Here is a 17,560-nt window from a genome sequence, read left to right as displayed (position 1 = left end):
AAAAATCATATTACATTCCTGCTTCTGATTACACGCTTTTCCACCAGGACAGAACTTTCATAATTACAAGCAAAGCCACAGGCCAAAAATGAGTCAACTCCATCTACCACCACCAGATGGCATTCTTAAATTGAAAGGAGTCTCAAAATTAAGAAGCTACCTAGTTTCCAACACTGACTCAAGTCAAAACATCTAGTAACAAATATTCCTACCAGAATTTTCTGTATCATGGAAATAATTACACAATATAACCTTTTTAGGATACAGAAAGAAAAATAAGTTACTTTTCCCCTTCTTCACTTGCTGTGGCCAAGCAGGTCAGCCAGCTCAGTTGATAAGAATGAAGTCCTGAATTTATTCCTTCCTCAAAGAGTAAGCTTTGGAAGGGTAAGATCAAGAGCACATTTGGAGCTGGAAAACTGGAGTTCTAGGCCCAGACAAAAAAAATGCTAAGCAAAATCCAGCCTCTTTAAACTTAATTTCCCAAGTTGCAAACACCTCCTCAATCCTACAGAGATGCTACAAGGATGTAGACACACTGGAAACTTATGCAGTACTCTAGAGAAGCTTTAGCTACTGTTATGATGTAAATTATATTATCCTATAAACCAAATTTCTATCACTGATGAGTCCTCTTACAAGTACATGCAATTAAAAGCTTAGGAAAGAATGCAATCTTTTAATCTATCACTACACTAGAAAAAATTATAAAAATTTATCTCTTAATGACAAAGAGATTTTTTGTTATTGTTGTTGTTGTTTGTTTATTTTTGTGGTGATAGGGATCAAATCCTAATGGAAGTTCTTAAGAGTTCACTATATTTTTGTTTAAAAGACAGTACTGATCTAACAAAACCAAGAAACACAAGGAAATTACAGAGATGTAATTGATACTAGTTATAATTGAGGTCTCAAGTAAAGCTACTGCTCTACCCCCTTCTTCTAGCCTCTGAATAGGCTCCTTGGGTACATGGTTTGAATGACTAAAGATCAATGTGCTAGATTTTCTTTGCTCTTTGGAGATTTATCACTCCTCTCACAAAACCATTCTCTTGATAGGTAAACTGATCTCTGTAAGCCCATCTGTATATATTTATACTCCAGATGGATTTGCAGAGCAAAAAATTAAACTTATAAGTAGTGGTATACATCTTAGATTTTCAAACAATCAATCAGAAGCCTAGAAAAAACATTATCAGAAACTCCTCATCCTAGCCCTTTTATTGCATGGTAACAGAAACCAGATGAAATTAAGAAATTACAAAGATACTTAGGAATTTATTACACTTTCGGAATTTGTAAAAGGCTTTATGAAAGGCTCCCTTCCTCTTAAATTTGAACCCTAATTCCTATGGCCTAGTATATCATACAGTAAATGAAATCTAAGATTATACTGGCCAAAGAGCTTTCCTCTTGATTTATATTAATCTAGGAGTCCAGTTTCAGGGGGATGGGTCCTGAGAGCCTACATGAATATTCTTACTGAGAATTTTTTCAATATTATGACATCCCTTAAACATAGACATTACAAATTTAGTAACACTGAAATAAAAGATACACTTATCCTTTGACTCAGCAATTCTTAATAATTTATCTTACAAATATATATATACCCCAAAACATACTCAAGAACATTCATTACATTATTTATAGTAGCAAGGTAGGAAGCAATCTGTGGGTGGCATACATTGCTACTTATCCACTAACATCCTTTCTTCTGCTTTGTGCTTTAACAGCAGGACTCCCAAGTTTTAGCAAGTATATAGGTAGATTTCCAACCATCTTTGCAAGTGAGAATAGTCATGCAATGACTTTCTGGCCACCAGGATAGATACTAACATTTCTGGATGGTATGTAAAAGGAGTACATTGTCTTTTCCTCTCTTTGCTGGCTTGCATACAACTGAAGAAAGCTGCAACAGTCATTCTATACTCAAGACAGAAGTCATGTAATGAAGGACTACAGGTCTCCCACCAAATACCATTTACAAATGAACTATTTTATAAAAGAGAAATAAGTCTTTATTTGGTTTAAATGACTATGTTTTGAGGATTTTTTGTTCCAGAAATTTACACTGCATTATAATACAAAACCTAAGTGTCCACCCAAAAAGCACTGATAAATAAGCTTTAGTATATTTATACGCTATTGGGAGTTAAAAAGAAAAATTAGAGGGCTCTCTTTGTAGCTCCATGGAAGAGTGCTTACCTAGCATGCACAAGGCCCTAGATTTAATCCTCAGCAACACACACACACACACACACACACACACACACACGGTTGATTTTAAGTATTAACATGAAATAAATTCCAAAATACATTGTTAAAGAGAAGAGAAACAAGTGAATCCCAGTAAGAGCAGAGGTTTTCAACCCCTCTAGCGCATTAAAATCACACAGGAAACTGTCTAGAAAATACCTGTGTGGAATCACACTCCAGGTCAACTAAATTAGACACTCTGGGTAAAAGGTCCAGATACAGGGATAATTTTTTTAAACATTTTTTAGTTGTTGATGGACCTTTATTTTATTTATTTATTTGTAATGCTAAGAATCGAACCCACTGCCTCACACATTCTAAGCAAGCACTCTTCCACTAAACTACAACTTCAGCCTCTAGATACAGCAATATTTTTTAATGGAGCTTCTCAACCATGGTAATTCTAATGTGCAGAAGCACCACACTAGAAGTGAAGGAAGCTACACTACCAAAAGAAGGCAAAGCAACCTTATTCATCCTCTCATCACTCAACTTCCAATACCTTACTTCTACCACATCTATTACTTATATGAGAAATTCAAGACATGAGCAGGAGCCACTGGAGAAGGAAAACAAAAGCTCAGAGTCTGATACACTTCAGGGAGACTGGGTTTCTTTCCTGGTCGGATGTGTATTTTTAGGACTTTTGAAGAGAATTAGCATATAACATTTAAATGTGTGTGAACTTGTCCAAAATCACCAAAATATATTTATCTGGAAAGGAGCATTCTCTTTTCAATTCACTGTTCTTTTCTCAAGGACATGAAACACTTATTTGGTAGATATAATTTTTCCTGATGATGTATAAAATGAAGACTTCCTTTTTTCATTAAAAACCCAAATAAATTTCTGAAAAAAGCTGTGATTTACACCTGCAATGAAAGATCACCCCGACAGCTAAGTGTCAGAGACTCTAATCTGAACAAGAAGCACAATATACATTTCTTTATAATGATTTCAGCTCAAATTTAAAAGAAAAAAATTATGGTTATAGTCTCCTCTTATTTCCCACATTGTTTATCCATATAAACAATGTGGGAAATAAGATTACTTGTCCAAAAACCCTATATTGGGCAAAAGGTTAAGCCAAAGATAAATGGTTTACTAACCATAAAGAACACAGCATTCATTTTTTGTTGTTTTGCTAAGTAACTTAACAGCACTGCTGTTGAACTGAGAAAAATAACTATAGCAGTTTACATATAAAAGGAACTAATTATTTACCAAGGACTGTGCTGATCACTATATAAGTATTATATCATTAAAATCTCAAAACAAGGCATTTTATAGATGAGAAAATTCAGGCTAAGAAAGTAAATAAATTGCTTAAGGTTACACAGCTAGTAAGTTGTGGAGCAAGAATCAAACTGCCAAATCATCATTTGCTGCTATTTTAAAAATCTACATGTAGATTATACAGATATAGTAATAACTAGTCTCTATAATGTCAATCAAGTTGAGGGAAAAAGAAACCTATTTATCTCTTTCCTCTAATTCTAAAGGTAATGCATCTTAGCATTACCTCTCTCATGATAGACAATCTTCTTTTCTCAAGACTTGAAGATTCTAATTTCTGCTTCCTCCATTTTCTCTTCAAAGCTTTTTCTTGGAGTTCCCAGTGCACTAAAGCTCTATTCTTCGATTTATGTATTTCATGACGACGTACCTATATAGAAGGAAAAAATTTATGAAGGAATGTTTTCAGTAACAAAGAGTTTGCTTATTCAGATGGTGGGACAACATAATCTTATTCAATCACTTTTAAATCCTTTCTGGTCCAACATACACATGTTTATATATACTTCACATATATATATTTCCTATAAATTTTCATAGGCCTCTAAATTTTCAAAAATGATCTTTAAAAAAAGGAGTTCTCTATAACTAGTAGACCTAGTTAAAAAGACAATGAAAATAATACTGATTTCTACTTCCTTTGTAAAAGACTATCCATTAAACTAGTTTTTCAAATAATAGAACTCATTTAATGGCTGGTAATATCAATTAGTGTGTCAAAACTAATATTTTATACACACACTGACCCAGAACAATGTAAAACAGTGTTTTTATAGCCCTAAGGTTTCATGTGGAAGTGAGTAACAGCAAATACAGAAATCCAGGGAACTGGATTTCCTCATGCAGAAGAAGAGAAATGCAGCCACAGGTCTTAAGAATTAAAAGGGAGATTTTCACTGAGGTGGCTAAAGAATAAAAGCAGATAACTGACGTTACAAATACTCTAGCATTCAGAACTATGAACGTAAATAAACTTCATATGTCATCTAACAAAATATATTGTTGAGTTTTCACCATGTAAATAAGAAATCTGTTCACTAAAAGGTTAACAAGCAAATATGCAAGGATTCTGATTCACACACACACACACACACACACACACACAAAGATAATATTTTTTGAGACAATACAGAAATTTTAACATGTACTAAATATTTCCCCAAAATTGTTTTTACTTTTGTTGAATATGATAATGGCACTGTTGGTATGTTTTAAGTCTGTATTTTTAAAATACAAGCTCAATATGTAGACATAAAATGACATTTTCTCTGGAGTTTGCTTTAAAATATTTCAGCGATGGAAGAAAATGTGATAAATAAAACAACTATAGTAAAAATTTAATAACTGATGTTTCAAAGGAGTTCTTTATATTTCTGTCTCCACTTTGACTTGAGTTTGCAATTTTTCATTAAAAAAAAATGAAAGGGGAAAGGCTGTAGCTCAGCAGTAGAATGCTTGCCTCACATATGTGAGGCACTGGGTTCAATCCTCAGCACCACATAAAAATAAATAAACAAAATAAAGTTATTGTGACTATGTAAAACTAGAAAAATATTTTTTTTAAAAAATGTTTAGTCAATTGGGTATCATTATTATTCTCAATAAATACTTAAGGAGTACCTAATAGGATTAAGACTACAAGGTCTACAAAGATAAGTATAATTACGTTCTATCTCCCAAAGCATTAATAATCTGCACAGAGAAACTGGGTATATCCATATAAGGTTAAATGATATGCAACAGATGTCATATACTCACTGTTTTATTTAGATAATAAATGAAGCCACAGTTCAGAGAAGAAAAATGTTGGGCAGTGTCAAACACCAAGACTTCAAATTTACTACAACCCTATAGTAATCAAAACTGTGATATTGCATAAAGAAAGCCATATAGATTAATGGAATAGAATTGAAAGTGTAGAATAAACCCTCCCACTAATGGACAATTGGTTTTTCAACAAGACTGCCAAGGTAATTCAATGGGAAAAAGAAGAGACTTCTCAACAAATGATGGTTGGGCAACTGGATATCACTTGCAAAAAAAAAAAAAGAAGAAGTTGAACCCTTCCTTCACACCATATACAAAAATATAAAACTTAAAATTAATCATAAACCTAACTATAAAAGCTAAGACTATAAAACTTTTGGAATGAAAGATAAATCTTTATGAACCATGGGTTAGGTTTCTCAGATATAACACTAAAAGTACAAGTGGCAAAAGGAAAAATAGATTTGACTTTATAAAAATTAAAACTTTCATGCTTAATGGACACCATCAAGAAAGTAAAAAGAGGGCTGGGGTTGTGACTCAGTGGTAGAGCACCTACCTAGCACATGCAAGGCCCTGGGCTCGATCCTCAGCACCACATAAAAACAAATAAATAAAATAAAGGAATTGTGTCCAACTACAACTAAAAAATAAAATTTAAAAAAAAAAAAGTAAAAAGACAAGTAAAAAAAAAATCTGTAAATCATATATCTGGATAAGGAGTTTGTATCCAGAATATGTAAAGAAATTGTATGATTCAACAATAAAAACACAAATAATTCTTTTAAAATTGACTAAAGGATATGAACAGATATTTCTCCAAAGAATAAACTAAAAAAGGCCAATACGCACTTTAAAGGATATTCATCATCTTTTCAACATCATTCCTCACTAGGAAAATGTAAATCAAAATCACAAAGAGCTAGCATTTTATACCCAAGGAGAACTAAAATTAAAAAGATGACAATAACAATAATGTGGAGAAACTGAACACCCCATACATACTAGTGGAATAAAAATAATACAGTGTCTTTGGAAAACAGTTCAGCTGTTATTCAGAAAGTTAAATATGAAGATATTATCTGACCCAGAAATTTTATTCCTAGGTATGTATACAAAAGAACCGACAGCCTGGTTCACGCAAAAATTTGTATACAAATGTTAACAGCAGCAATATTCAAAATGGCCAAAAACAATGCAAATGTTTACCAACTGATGAATGAATAAAATATGGTATATCCATACAATGAAATATTATTCAGTAATAATAAGGAATGGAGTACATATACAAGCTACAACATATATCAATCTTGAGAAAAAAAAATTATGCTGAGAAAAAGAAACTAAACACAAAAAGTCATATATGGTATTCCACTTATAAGAAATAAGTCCGCAATAGGCAAATTCACAGAGAGCAGATGAGTCATTGACACCGAATGGAAGGAGATAGGCATAGGGAATGACTTAATGGGCATATGGTTTTCTTGGGGAATGATGATAATATTCTGAAATTAGATAGTGATGATGGATGCACAATTCTGTGGATATACTAAAAAAATCACTGAATTTTATACTTTCAAAAAGTAAATTTTTTGCTATGTAAATTTTCTCAATAAATCCATTTTAAAAAAACCTACAGTATATTGCACATTAAGGGGACTACAGATAAAGAAAATGTATATTTCAAAAAATCTAAAGAAGAAATTTGAATATATTCACCACAAAGAAATGATAAATGCTTGAAAAGATAGATGTTTACCCTAATTTACATATGTGTATCAAGTCAAACAACCCTACAAATATGTACAATTGTAATGTCAATTAAAAAATAATTGATTTTTTAGGGGCTAGAGTTGTAGCTCAATGATAGAGCACTTGCCTAGCATGTGTGAGGCACTGGGTTCAATCCTGAGGACCACATTAAAAAAATAAATAAATAAAGATATTGTGTCCATTCACAACTAAAAAAAATTTTTTTAAAAATTCATTCTGAAATGATAAAAAACACCTATAATAGAAATTTCACAAAAAAGAAAATGGTAGGATTTGAACTAGGATAAAGAAACAAAGCAAGATTTAAACAGGTGGAAAAGAAAATGGGGAAACTGTTAAAGTAAGGAAAATAGCATGAATTATAGCTCAAATGTAGAAATTTGAACATGGCATATTCAAGGGATAAATTATTATACTGATAGATCAATATTTTTGCATAATGAAAGAGTAATAAATAATGCTGAAGATATCGACATATAGGAAAAGAGATGTATACAGAGCAATTTTAGACTAGAGAGATTTGAAGTGCAAAACAAATCTGTCTAATGAAATTCTAAGATTAATTGACATAACTAGGTAAAATCAAGAAGTCCAGAAGATATATTTTTGATTTTATCCAGGGATAAGAAAAATTAAATGTAACTGAACAACACCTTAGAAGTCACTATGGTTTCTATTCTGAAGGTCAGAAATCAAATACTAAATGAAACAATGACAACTGACTTTGTTTTTGATATTAAACTTACCAGATCTTCAGGAGTTGCCCGATGAATTGTTAGGTCATTCACAGTATTCTGCCAAAAAAAAAAAAAAAGACACTTAAAAAAAAAAAAAGTTTTCTTATAAAATATTAACATTTACTAGGTTCTGATGGCTGAAAATTGATTCAAAACGCTAATACCAAAAATTCTTTCTTTCTAGGAACCAGTATTCTCAATATAAAATTAACACATTATTGACAGTGTTATAGAAAGTAACAGGCCAATTTTTGATGTCTTACAGAAAATAAGTACTCAGTTACATTAAAACAAGGAATAAACAAGGGTAATATATATTCAAAATGAGTAAATTTAACTAAAATTGTAATCTTCAAACTGTATTCTATAGAATTCCAATTGGAAAGATTTCTAATAGAAAGTATGATCACTACAGAAAGGTTCGATTAGTGTCCACAAATACCTTAAACATAGAAATTATTACAATAAGAGATGAAATGTATAGGCATTGCATAACCTTATAAAATATGAAAACAGTGACCTATATAAAAGGCATTAAACCAACACGGCAGGGTTATCTCACTGCACAACTCCAGGAAGTACCATGAATATCCTATTCCATGTTAATAGCAGCCCCTTGAATGATGTGATGCACAACTCTAAATAGCAGTCCTGAAATTTGGCACTTTCCAAAATGACATCAGTCATTTTGTCACAGATTTAACAAGGCAGAAAATAAAAACAATTTAAAATTTTACTTTTTTTTTTCTCCCAGTACTGGGGATTGAATCCATGGGCACTCTACCACTAGGCTCCATCCCTACCCCTTCTTATCTTTTATTTGGAGACAGGATCTTGCTAAATTGAGCAGATTGGCCTTGAACTTGTAATCATTCTGCTTCAGCCTCCAGAGGTCCTGGGATTATGGGAGTGTACCACTACCACTGGCTGAGTTTCACTTCTAAATGGTGGGATATACCAAGAAAACTGAACCAAAGTAATTTCCAATATATTCAAAACTAAATTTTTTGGCCATAATTTGTATTTAGATCAAGGATTTTTCAAGGCAAAAACTGTTATTCCTTACACATTGATGCAGAGAGGTACAACTATTTTTAATAATCCTAGTAAGATTCAGGCATACAAAAAAGTTACATGCTTAGAATTAGCTTTCATGGGGGAAAATATCATTTTATCAGTACTACTATTGCTTAGAACTATTTTCTTTTGAAATTGCTTTAAATCTAATTATAAGCCATTTCAGAAAATGTTTTGCTATTCTTATCAAAATTCTATTAATTAGTTTGATCTCTCCCCATTCACTCGAAAAGATCTATGACTATTTTCCAAGTGCAGTCTACCTCCAAAAAATAAAATTTTTCCAGCACTGGAGATAACAAAAGCGTAAACAAGGAAGGTTCTTGACGCAATTTCAAATGATAGGTTTTGATTCAATTTTTGACCAATAGCTACATAATGAATAAATCCTGAACCTCCCAAATTAACTACTCTGAAGGAGAGCATTGGCTAAATACTTATAAAACACTTATAAGTATTTAGCCAATCAGATCTGCTCAAAATATCTGACTAAGGCAATCAGTGTTATCCAGAATATTCCAAGTCCAAAATAAAATCCCTGAGATCCAAACTAGTCTCTGACTAGTTACTCTCGACAATGGAAAGTAAAAGCACCTAAAGTCTAATGTCCATACCTAAGTATCAAGCTGCAAAAGATAATACCAGGTAATACTCAGGTTAGAAGCCAGGATTCATATGTTCCAGGTACTTAAGAGAATCTTGTACTGAATCTGACTACCCTTTGGGTATGCAACAAATAAATCAAGGGGTAAGAGAGCCAGGTTCACCCACGTTTTCAGTCCAAAGTGCCATCCACATAATTATGGTATCACTGGTTATTAAAGGCTAATCTAAAAAAATTACCAAAATTTAAAAAATTCATAGACTTCAGTAACACAGGTTAATCAGAGTTGCCTTAGAGCAATGAGTTCTCAAAGTGGAGGAGAAGGGACTTTTTTTTAAAATACTTTATGCCCCGTGAAAATTATAATTCTTTAAAAGAGCTTGGACATGAGTATCCCAAAGAATTTTGCTTTTTCCTCTAAAATCAAGGATACAACATGCCTAGAAACTTCTTCTACCATATTAAATACTGAGCCCCATTCAAAACATGGTTCTGAGAGGCTAGACCCTTGTCATCGTGTCTATTCCTCCAGAGTAACATTATATTATTTATTATCCCACCTAGACTTACATCCCATTCTTGCTTCACTGAAGTTTTCTTCTTCTTCACTTTCAGTGTTTTTCTTCCACTTCCCCGGGGACAGTAACGGTTCACTCTGACCAATGACATCTAGGAATAATATCAAATTTTTTTAAATGCATGATGATGGTGGTGATGATAATTGTAACAGTAGTAATATTGGTATCAGCTATCACATATTGTTTCTTATAAGCCAGATACTATGCTAAGTATAGTATCTTACACATAGTATCTTCTTTAATCCTCAGTAACTCCATGAAGTACTTAACTGTTTATTACTTATTTTATAGAGAGAAAACTAAGGAACAGAGTTATCCAACTGTAAAGTTCACAGTAGCAGAGACATAAATATCACTTTAAAAGATATAGAATAGAACTAAAAGTCCAAAACAAACTTACATTCATTGTCAGTTTATTTTCCAATAAGAGTGCCAGGACAATTCAATGGGGAATGAATAATCTTTTCAATAAATGGTGTTGGGACAACTGAATATTCATATAAAAAAGAATAAGCTATCCCACTACTTCATATCATAAAAAAAATTAGTTTAAAATGAATCACATTTAAATGTAAAAGCTAAAACTATAAAACTCTAAGAAATCATAAGCGGTTGGGGATGTGGCTCAAGTGGTAGCGTGCTTGCCTAGCATGCGTGAGGCACTGGGTTCGATTCTCAGCACCACATAAAAATAAAATAAAGATATTGTGTCCACCTAAAACTAAAAAATAAATATTAAAAAAAAAATAAGTCATAAGCATAAATATTTGTGGAACTCGAGTTAAGCAATGGTTCTTAGCTATCGCACTAAAAGTATAAGCAACTAAAAAAAACAAATTAGACAGCATCAAAATTTAAAATTTCATGCACAAAGGCACAATCCTTTAAGAAAGTAAAGTAAAAAGACAAACGACAGAATGGAGAAAATATTTGCAAATTATTGTATCTGATTGTGTTAGCTTTCTGCTGCTGTGAAAAACACTTAGAATAATCAATTTAATAAAGCAAAAGGTTTACTTTGGCTCATGGTTTGAGAGGTTTCAGTCCATGGTCACTTGGCCCTGTTGCTTTGGACCTGTGAGGAACAATACCATGGCAGGAACAAATAGTAGAGAGGCTGCTCACCACACAGCAGCCAGGAAACAAAAAGAGAGATAGGAAGGGATAGTCTCAACATCCCCTTCAAATAAACACCCTCTCCCCAGCAATTACCTAATTTCCTTCTACTAAGTAATACCCTCTAAAGGTTCCACCACCTCCCAACAGCACTACTGGCTGGTAACAAAGCCTTTAGCAAATGGGCCTTTGCAGGACATTTAAGATCCAAACTATAACACTGATAAAGGATGTATATTCAAAATATATCAAGAATTCTTATAACTCCACTACAAAAAAAAATTTAAAAACAATTTAAAATGGGCACAGGACTTGAATAGACATTTCTCCAAAAAAGATACTACAGAAGGCCAATAAGCACCTGAAAAGCGGCTCATTTAAGCAATCCCTAGGGAAGTACCAACGAAAATCACAATGAGATATCATCTCATACCATTAGGATTACTATAATAAAAAACAATAAGCAGTGACAGATGTGGAGAAATTGGAATCCTCATATGTTTACTGATGGGAATGTAAAATGATATAGGCACTCAGGAAAACAGTTTGGCAATGCATCAAACAGTTAAACAAGCAGCTACCACATGACCCAGCAATTCTATTCCTAGGTATATATATACCCAGGAGATTTAAAAGCATATGGTCACACAAAAACTTACACATGAATGTTCATAGCTGTATTATTTTTAATAGATAAAAAGTGGAAACATCCTAAATAATTATCAATTGATAAATGTATAAATAAATGTGATATATCCATAAAATGGAACATTATTTGGCAATAATAAGGAATTTAAGTACTGATATATCCTACAACATGGATACACCTTGAAAACTACACTATAAGAACAGCTGAACACAAAAGACCACATATTGTATAAGAACATTTATCTATGTCCAGAATGGGCAAATCCACTGACATATAAAGTAGATAAGTAGTTGCTTAGGTCTGGAGGGAAGAGAGAAGAGAAAGCTACTGCTAATGAGCAAACGGTCTCTTGTGGGATGACTAAAATGTTCTGGAATAGTGGTGATGCTTGTACAACTCTGTGAATATATTAAAACCTTCTAAATTGTATTCTTTTAAAGGACAAATTTTGTGATTACTAATTATCTCTAAATAAAGGTGTTATCTAAAAAAATATAGGAAAATATAATAGTTGCTGGATAAAAGGAACCTAGTGTATTTTAACCACCTAGATCTTTAACCACTTAGATTTCTAATTTAGTCTATAGAAGCAAAGGGGAATTGTAATGTCAGTAAATCTATATGAATAGAATATAGAAGTTTGTGTATAGTATATCCTCAATGATGCTTATATGCATTATTAATAAAAACAATTTTGTGTGCTAAAAGCATCACATTTAATCCCAGAACTCTAGGAGGCATGTATTGCCTTGAGAAAAAATATGGAAGAGAACAATCTGGATACAAACTGGGTACACATTGGGTTTTGCCACTAACTCTAAAATGGAACTAACTCAGTATGCAAGGTGTTTAGAATCCCTGCCTGGTAGACTAAGTCCTGCTCAGCTGTCAATAATGATGTCAGTAAAAACAATCATTAATTCCTTTCCCAAATGAGAAAAACAAGGCTTAGAGAGTATAAGTTAATTACTCAAAGTCACAAAAATAATAAGAAGAGCAGAAAACTGACATTCAAAACCAGGTCTTACTGACTGTAAAGTATAAGCTAGTAAACTGATAAAACTGGGTTAACTGTGCTTGAGTTCATATTTTCCAAATTTTCTACAATAATCTATGTTACTCTTTAAAATAGGAGGAATTTTTATTTGAAGTTTTAATATGTAAAATATTATTCTTATTTAGACAGTAAAATCCCACCAGCCTCAATTCTGAAAAACAGTCATGAATTTAAAGGACGCAAGGGCTTCAAAACAGTTGTCAAAAGACCCATATATTTGCTTCTTTTCATAGAAGAAGCCCTGATATAACAACAAAAATTTAAGAAGTCTTTTATCATGCTATTTGTACACTAATAATGACTTGTGATAGAAAATACAATGCATCCAAACAAAAAAAATTTACACAAAAATATATGAAAATTAATATAAGGACATGATCAAATACCTAAGTATTAGCATGAATGTGAAAAGTTGCCAATTTCAACACAAGAAAATGTTATTCAATGAAACCATATTCATGTGACACAGTGATAAAACAAAGGTATGCATCTGTTTTCATATTTTCACTTGGTAATTCAGCCTAGTAAAGCTAGCTGTGAATGACCTCTAATGAGTCCCACCCTTGTATAACTCTCCCTTATGTTTGGGCAGGAACTATGACTTGTGATTGCATTACGTTACACAACATAGTCTTAGATATGACCATAGCAAACAATGCTCTCCTACTGGCCTTGAAGAAGCAAAATGCCACATTTTGACTGTGGAAAAGGCCCATGGCACAGAACTCAAGCAGCTTTGAGGATCTGAGGGCAGTACTCAGTAAGAAGCTGAGGGCAGCATAGGGGAGGCTCAGTGATACAGACATCTAAAGGAAATTAATTCTGCCAACAACCTCAGTGAGTCTGGAAGTGGAGTTTACCAAGTTGAGCCTCCAGATGCCAATGCTGATTGGCCAACATCTTTCTTACAGCTTTGTGAGACCCTAAGCACAGGACTCAGCTAAGCTTGTCTAAAGTCATAACCTATGGAAACTGTGACAATGTCAAAGTTTGAATATGGTTCATCCCTTCTGAAACTCATGTTAAAATTGGATTGCGAAGTTGGGCTTTTAAGAGATGATTGGGTCATTAAAAGAGATTGATGCCTTTCTGAGGACTGGCTTAATTCTCTTGGAACTGGATTGGGTATCCAGAGAGTGGGCTGTTTATAAAAAGAGGCTGCCCTCTTATTTTGCCTCCTCTGACCATGTTATGAAGCAACATGAGATCTATACCAGATGTAGCTACCTGATCTTGGATTTCTCAGACTCCAGAACTATGAGCTAAATAAAACTTTTCTTAATAAATTGCCCAGTCTCACATTTAATGCATCAGAAAAGAGATGAAGACAATAATGTGTAATTGTTTTAAATCACTAAATTGTGGTAATTTGTTAAATAGTAAACTAGCAACCGGCTGACTCTAAATAAGCCCTGTAAGATCACTAAGATTAAGTAATTACACAGCTAACTATCTCTGGCCTTCCCTTTGCCAACAAACTTCCTAAAGAGGCAAATTTTAACACCTATTTACTAACATAATTACACCTCAAGTTTCTGCTAACATAAGAACTCTGATCCCATCTTTGCACTGAAAAATGTTCTCTTGAATATCACCAATAGTGGTGATGACATTTTTCTCAAGAAAGGATCAGATTTTGTGGTTTAACAAAGAAATTTTGTGCCACTTATAGAAACCAGAGATCATAAGAATGCAATATTTAGCTGGGGATGTTGCTCAAGTGTTAGCACGCTTGCCTCATGAGGCACTGGGTTCGATTCTTAGCACCACATAAAAAAATAAAATTAAAAAAAGATATTGTGTCCACCTAAAACTAAAAAATAAATATTAAAAAAAGAATGCATTATTTACTGCTAATACGTGAGGACAGAGGTATTCTGATGGTTTACTGTGCTAAGAAATCAAATAAAATTAGTACAGCCCAGAAAATCCAGGCCTATCTGGAAAATCTGAAATACTACTAACTTTCCAATTACTAAAATTACTGGTTCCTTTTTATTTCTCAGGCACTTTCCTTCAGTGCAGACTCTCAACTCTTAGAAGCCTTTTCCTCCATTGGGTTCCATGACATTCTTTCTCCTATTTTGTTTTTTTTTCCCCCTCCCTCATAGAATATTCTGACTCCTCCTCACATACATCTTAGGCAAGGACTCTACCCAGTTCTTCCCCAGCCCTATTACCTTTCCATTAAATCCAATAATTGTTTGGGGAAGTAGATTATATACCATGTACTGGCTGGGCACTGGAGATAAAATACTAAAATGTCTAATATGATGTCAGTTCTTACAGAGCTTACTTTTTAGATCACCAAGGGATATTCACATCTTTCCTCAGGGATCTCACCAAATCCCTTAAACAAAGTTGTGAATACCGTGGGCACACAAACTGCTGAACTGAGTACCAAATCAAAAATTCATACCTTTCCTAAAAATACTAAATGTTTATTTCTAATTGCCACTGTACAATATCTCCCAAATATCTCAAAGACAGTATACAAAATGCAGCTCATCATCCATATTCCCTTCAACCTCTAGTTCTTGATATATAATTGGGTGCTCAGTAAATGCCTGCTGAATTAATCTGAACTTACAGAATTGTAATCCTTCTAGTTGTTCCAGTTTAAAACCTTAGCATCACAGCCTTCTTGTCTCTTAAGTCACTCAGAGCCTATTAATTATTTACCTAAGATATGTCTCCCACCTATCCATTCTTTTCTATTTCTTCGGAACATTTTTTCCAGGTTCTCATCATTTCTTTTGTTTTCCTTTCACTCAATCATTCATTCACTTCATTATCCACCTAATAGTTCAACAAATATTTTAAAAGAGCTTGCTAAGAGCCAGGCACCTGATACAGCAAGAAAGTAGAATCATCTGTGCCCTCACAAGAATTTTTCAGAGGACCACAATTAAACAAGTCACTATAATAAAAAGCAACGAGGGAAGTAAATTCCATGTGCCATGGAAATACCTAACTTACTTTACACAATGAGAAAAGGCTGCTTCCTCTCCCTACTCCCCCGAAAAGTTTAATCTGAGAGCTAAAGCATGAATAAGTTAGAAGGGGTGAAGGGGATGTTTCAGGCAGCGGAGAAGGCACTTCAAAAGCTTGATGAGTTTCATTTAACAAAGATTTGAGAGGGTGATAGACTGAAGAGCCTAGAAAGAAAAGCAGAGGGGCAGATCATGGCCTTGGAGACAGGGCAATTTGAACACACAGAAAACCACTGAAGAACTTTAAGCAGGGAGTTAGAACAGAATTTTAGCAAATACACTTCGACTTATATGGGAAATAAGGTCTCTTTCCAAACCCTTTCATTAACCCTACCTAGATACATGAATAGAGTATAGATCTCAGTCCTTTACTCACTTCCTTAAAAGAGTTTAAGGGTGCCCCATTGTTGTGAGCCCAGCTTCAGATCTCCCCCTCCATGTGACCCGACTGACCTTTCAGTTTTTTCCTCACATTTCCCACACATCCCAAAACCAAGCTCTCACCTTTACACATAGTTCCATTCTTTTTTCTGTGCCTGACACACCCCTGAGAAGCTCACTCCATTCCCTACCGGGTTTTCTCCTCCTTGCCTCCTCAAAACATTCGAGGGCCCTTCTCAGAAATCCCTCTGAACACCCATCAATCGAAACGATCCTCCTTGTCCCAAAGTACCTCAAGGTAGCTCGTCATCTCACCTGCTGGACCGTAAACCCTTTGAAAGACACAATCGAGTAGCCACAATTTTCAGCTCGCTGCAAAAATGCCCAAAAGCAGTGTGCATGTGCACACTTAGGTGCGCCGAGAGCGCACTAAACGCTAAACAGAAACACAGAAACACACACAGTCAAACCCCACAGAGTGTCGTCGGGCCTACTGTAGTAAGGGACAGAAAGAGACACCACTTCGGTTCTCCCCACCCTGTCCGTACTCTGGGTCCCTGCGGCTTGAAGGGCCTGGGGGCTGCAGACCTCCGCCCCGCATCTCAACCTGCCTTACTGTTTTCCGACTGCCTCCACCGCGACTAAAACTTCAGGTTCAGGAACCGCGGAGCGCGCCACAGGTCAATGCAGCCCGCGGCTTCCGGGCTGTTGCCTGGGTTACCAGAGCCCCGCCCCACGCCTCTGCGCATATCCGGCAAGCTCAGTGCGCCGGCGCTTCCCAGAATCTGACTCTGCTCTGGGGCCAAGTTCTTAGTGTCTCTTTTCAGCCAGTGAGCTCTCTGTGGCATTCACCGCAAAGCATTGAAAGATCGGCAAGTAGTGTTAGTCAGGGCCTTCAGAATTCTCCAAAAGAAGGACAGACATGCCGGGCGCGGCGGCGCGCGTCTGTAATCCCGGCGGGTTGGGAGGCTGAGGCTGTGGAAGATCGCCAGTTCGAAACCAGCCTCAGCAAAAGTGAGGCGCTGTTTCTAAATAAGATACAAAATAGGGTTAGGATCGAGTGCTTCTGAGTTCAATCCCCGGTACAAAAGAAAAAGAGAGACATTAGGCTTCTCATATGGCACTTATTTGCTTTACCCTCTATTTATTTTAAAATGTTCATTGCCACTTACCTGCATACCAGAGAGTATGCTAGGTTCAGTGGGAACTAAAAATAGACAAGTCTCTGTCTTTAGGAAGCTTAAGCATAGTAGCAGAAAGCTAGCAAAGACAT

At 34.6% G+C, this 17,560-nt stretch overlaps 1 protein-coding gene across 3 annotated transcripts in view; it reads right to left on the bottom strand.

The window, feature by feature from the left end:
* Spice1 (spindle and centriole associated protein 1) overlaps positions 1-16,966 on the bottom strand; it is a 62,298-nt gene extending 45,332 nt beyond the window's left edge. For all 3 annotated transcript variants that reach the window (XM_076868478.2, XM_076868480.2, XM_076868479.2), the window contains exons 1-4: positions 16,904-16,966; positions 10,084-10,182; positions 7,842-7,889; positions 3,782-3,925 (exon numbers count right to left, since the gene is read on the bottom strand). In XM_076868478.2, coding sequence (XP_076724593.1) covers positions 3,782-3,925; positions 7,842-7,889; positions 10,084-10,182 — 291 coding nt within the window. In that variant the 5' untranslated portion in view covers positions 16,904-16,966. The remainder of the gene's footprint in view (positions 1-3,781; positions 3,926-7,841; positions 7,890-10,083; positions 10,183-16,903) is intronic.
* Between the last annotated feature and the right edge of the window lie 594 nt (positions 16,967-17,560).

The sequence above is a fragment of the Callospermophilus lateralis genome, chromosome 10 (assembly GCF_048772815.1).
Source record: "Callospermophilus lateralis isolate mCalLat2 chromosome 10, mCalLat2.hap1, whole genome shotgun sequence".
Lineage (NCBI taxonomy): Eukaryota > Metazoa > Chordata > Mammalia > Rodentia > Sciuridae > Callospermophilus > Callospermophilus lateralis.
The sequence above is the reverse complement of the archived record's forward strand: the minus strand, read 5'-3'. Positions and strand labels throughout refer to the sequence as shown.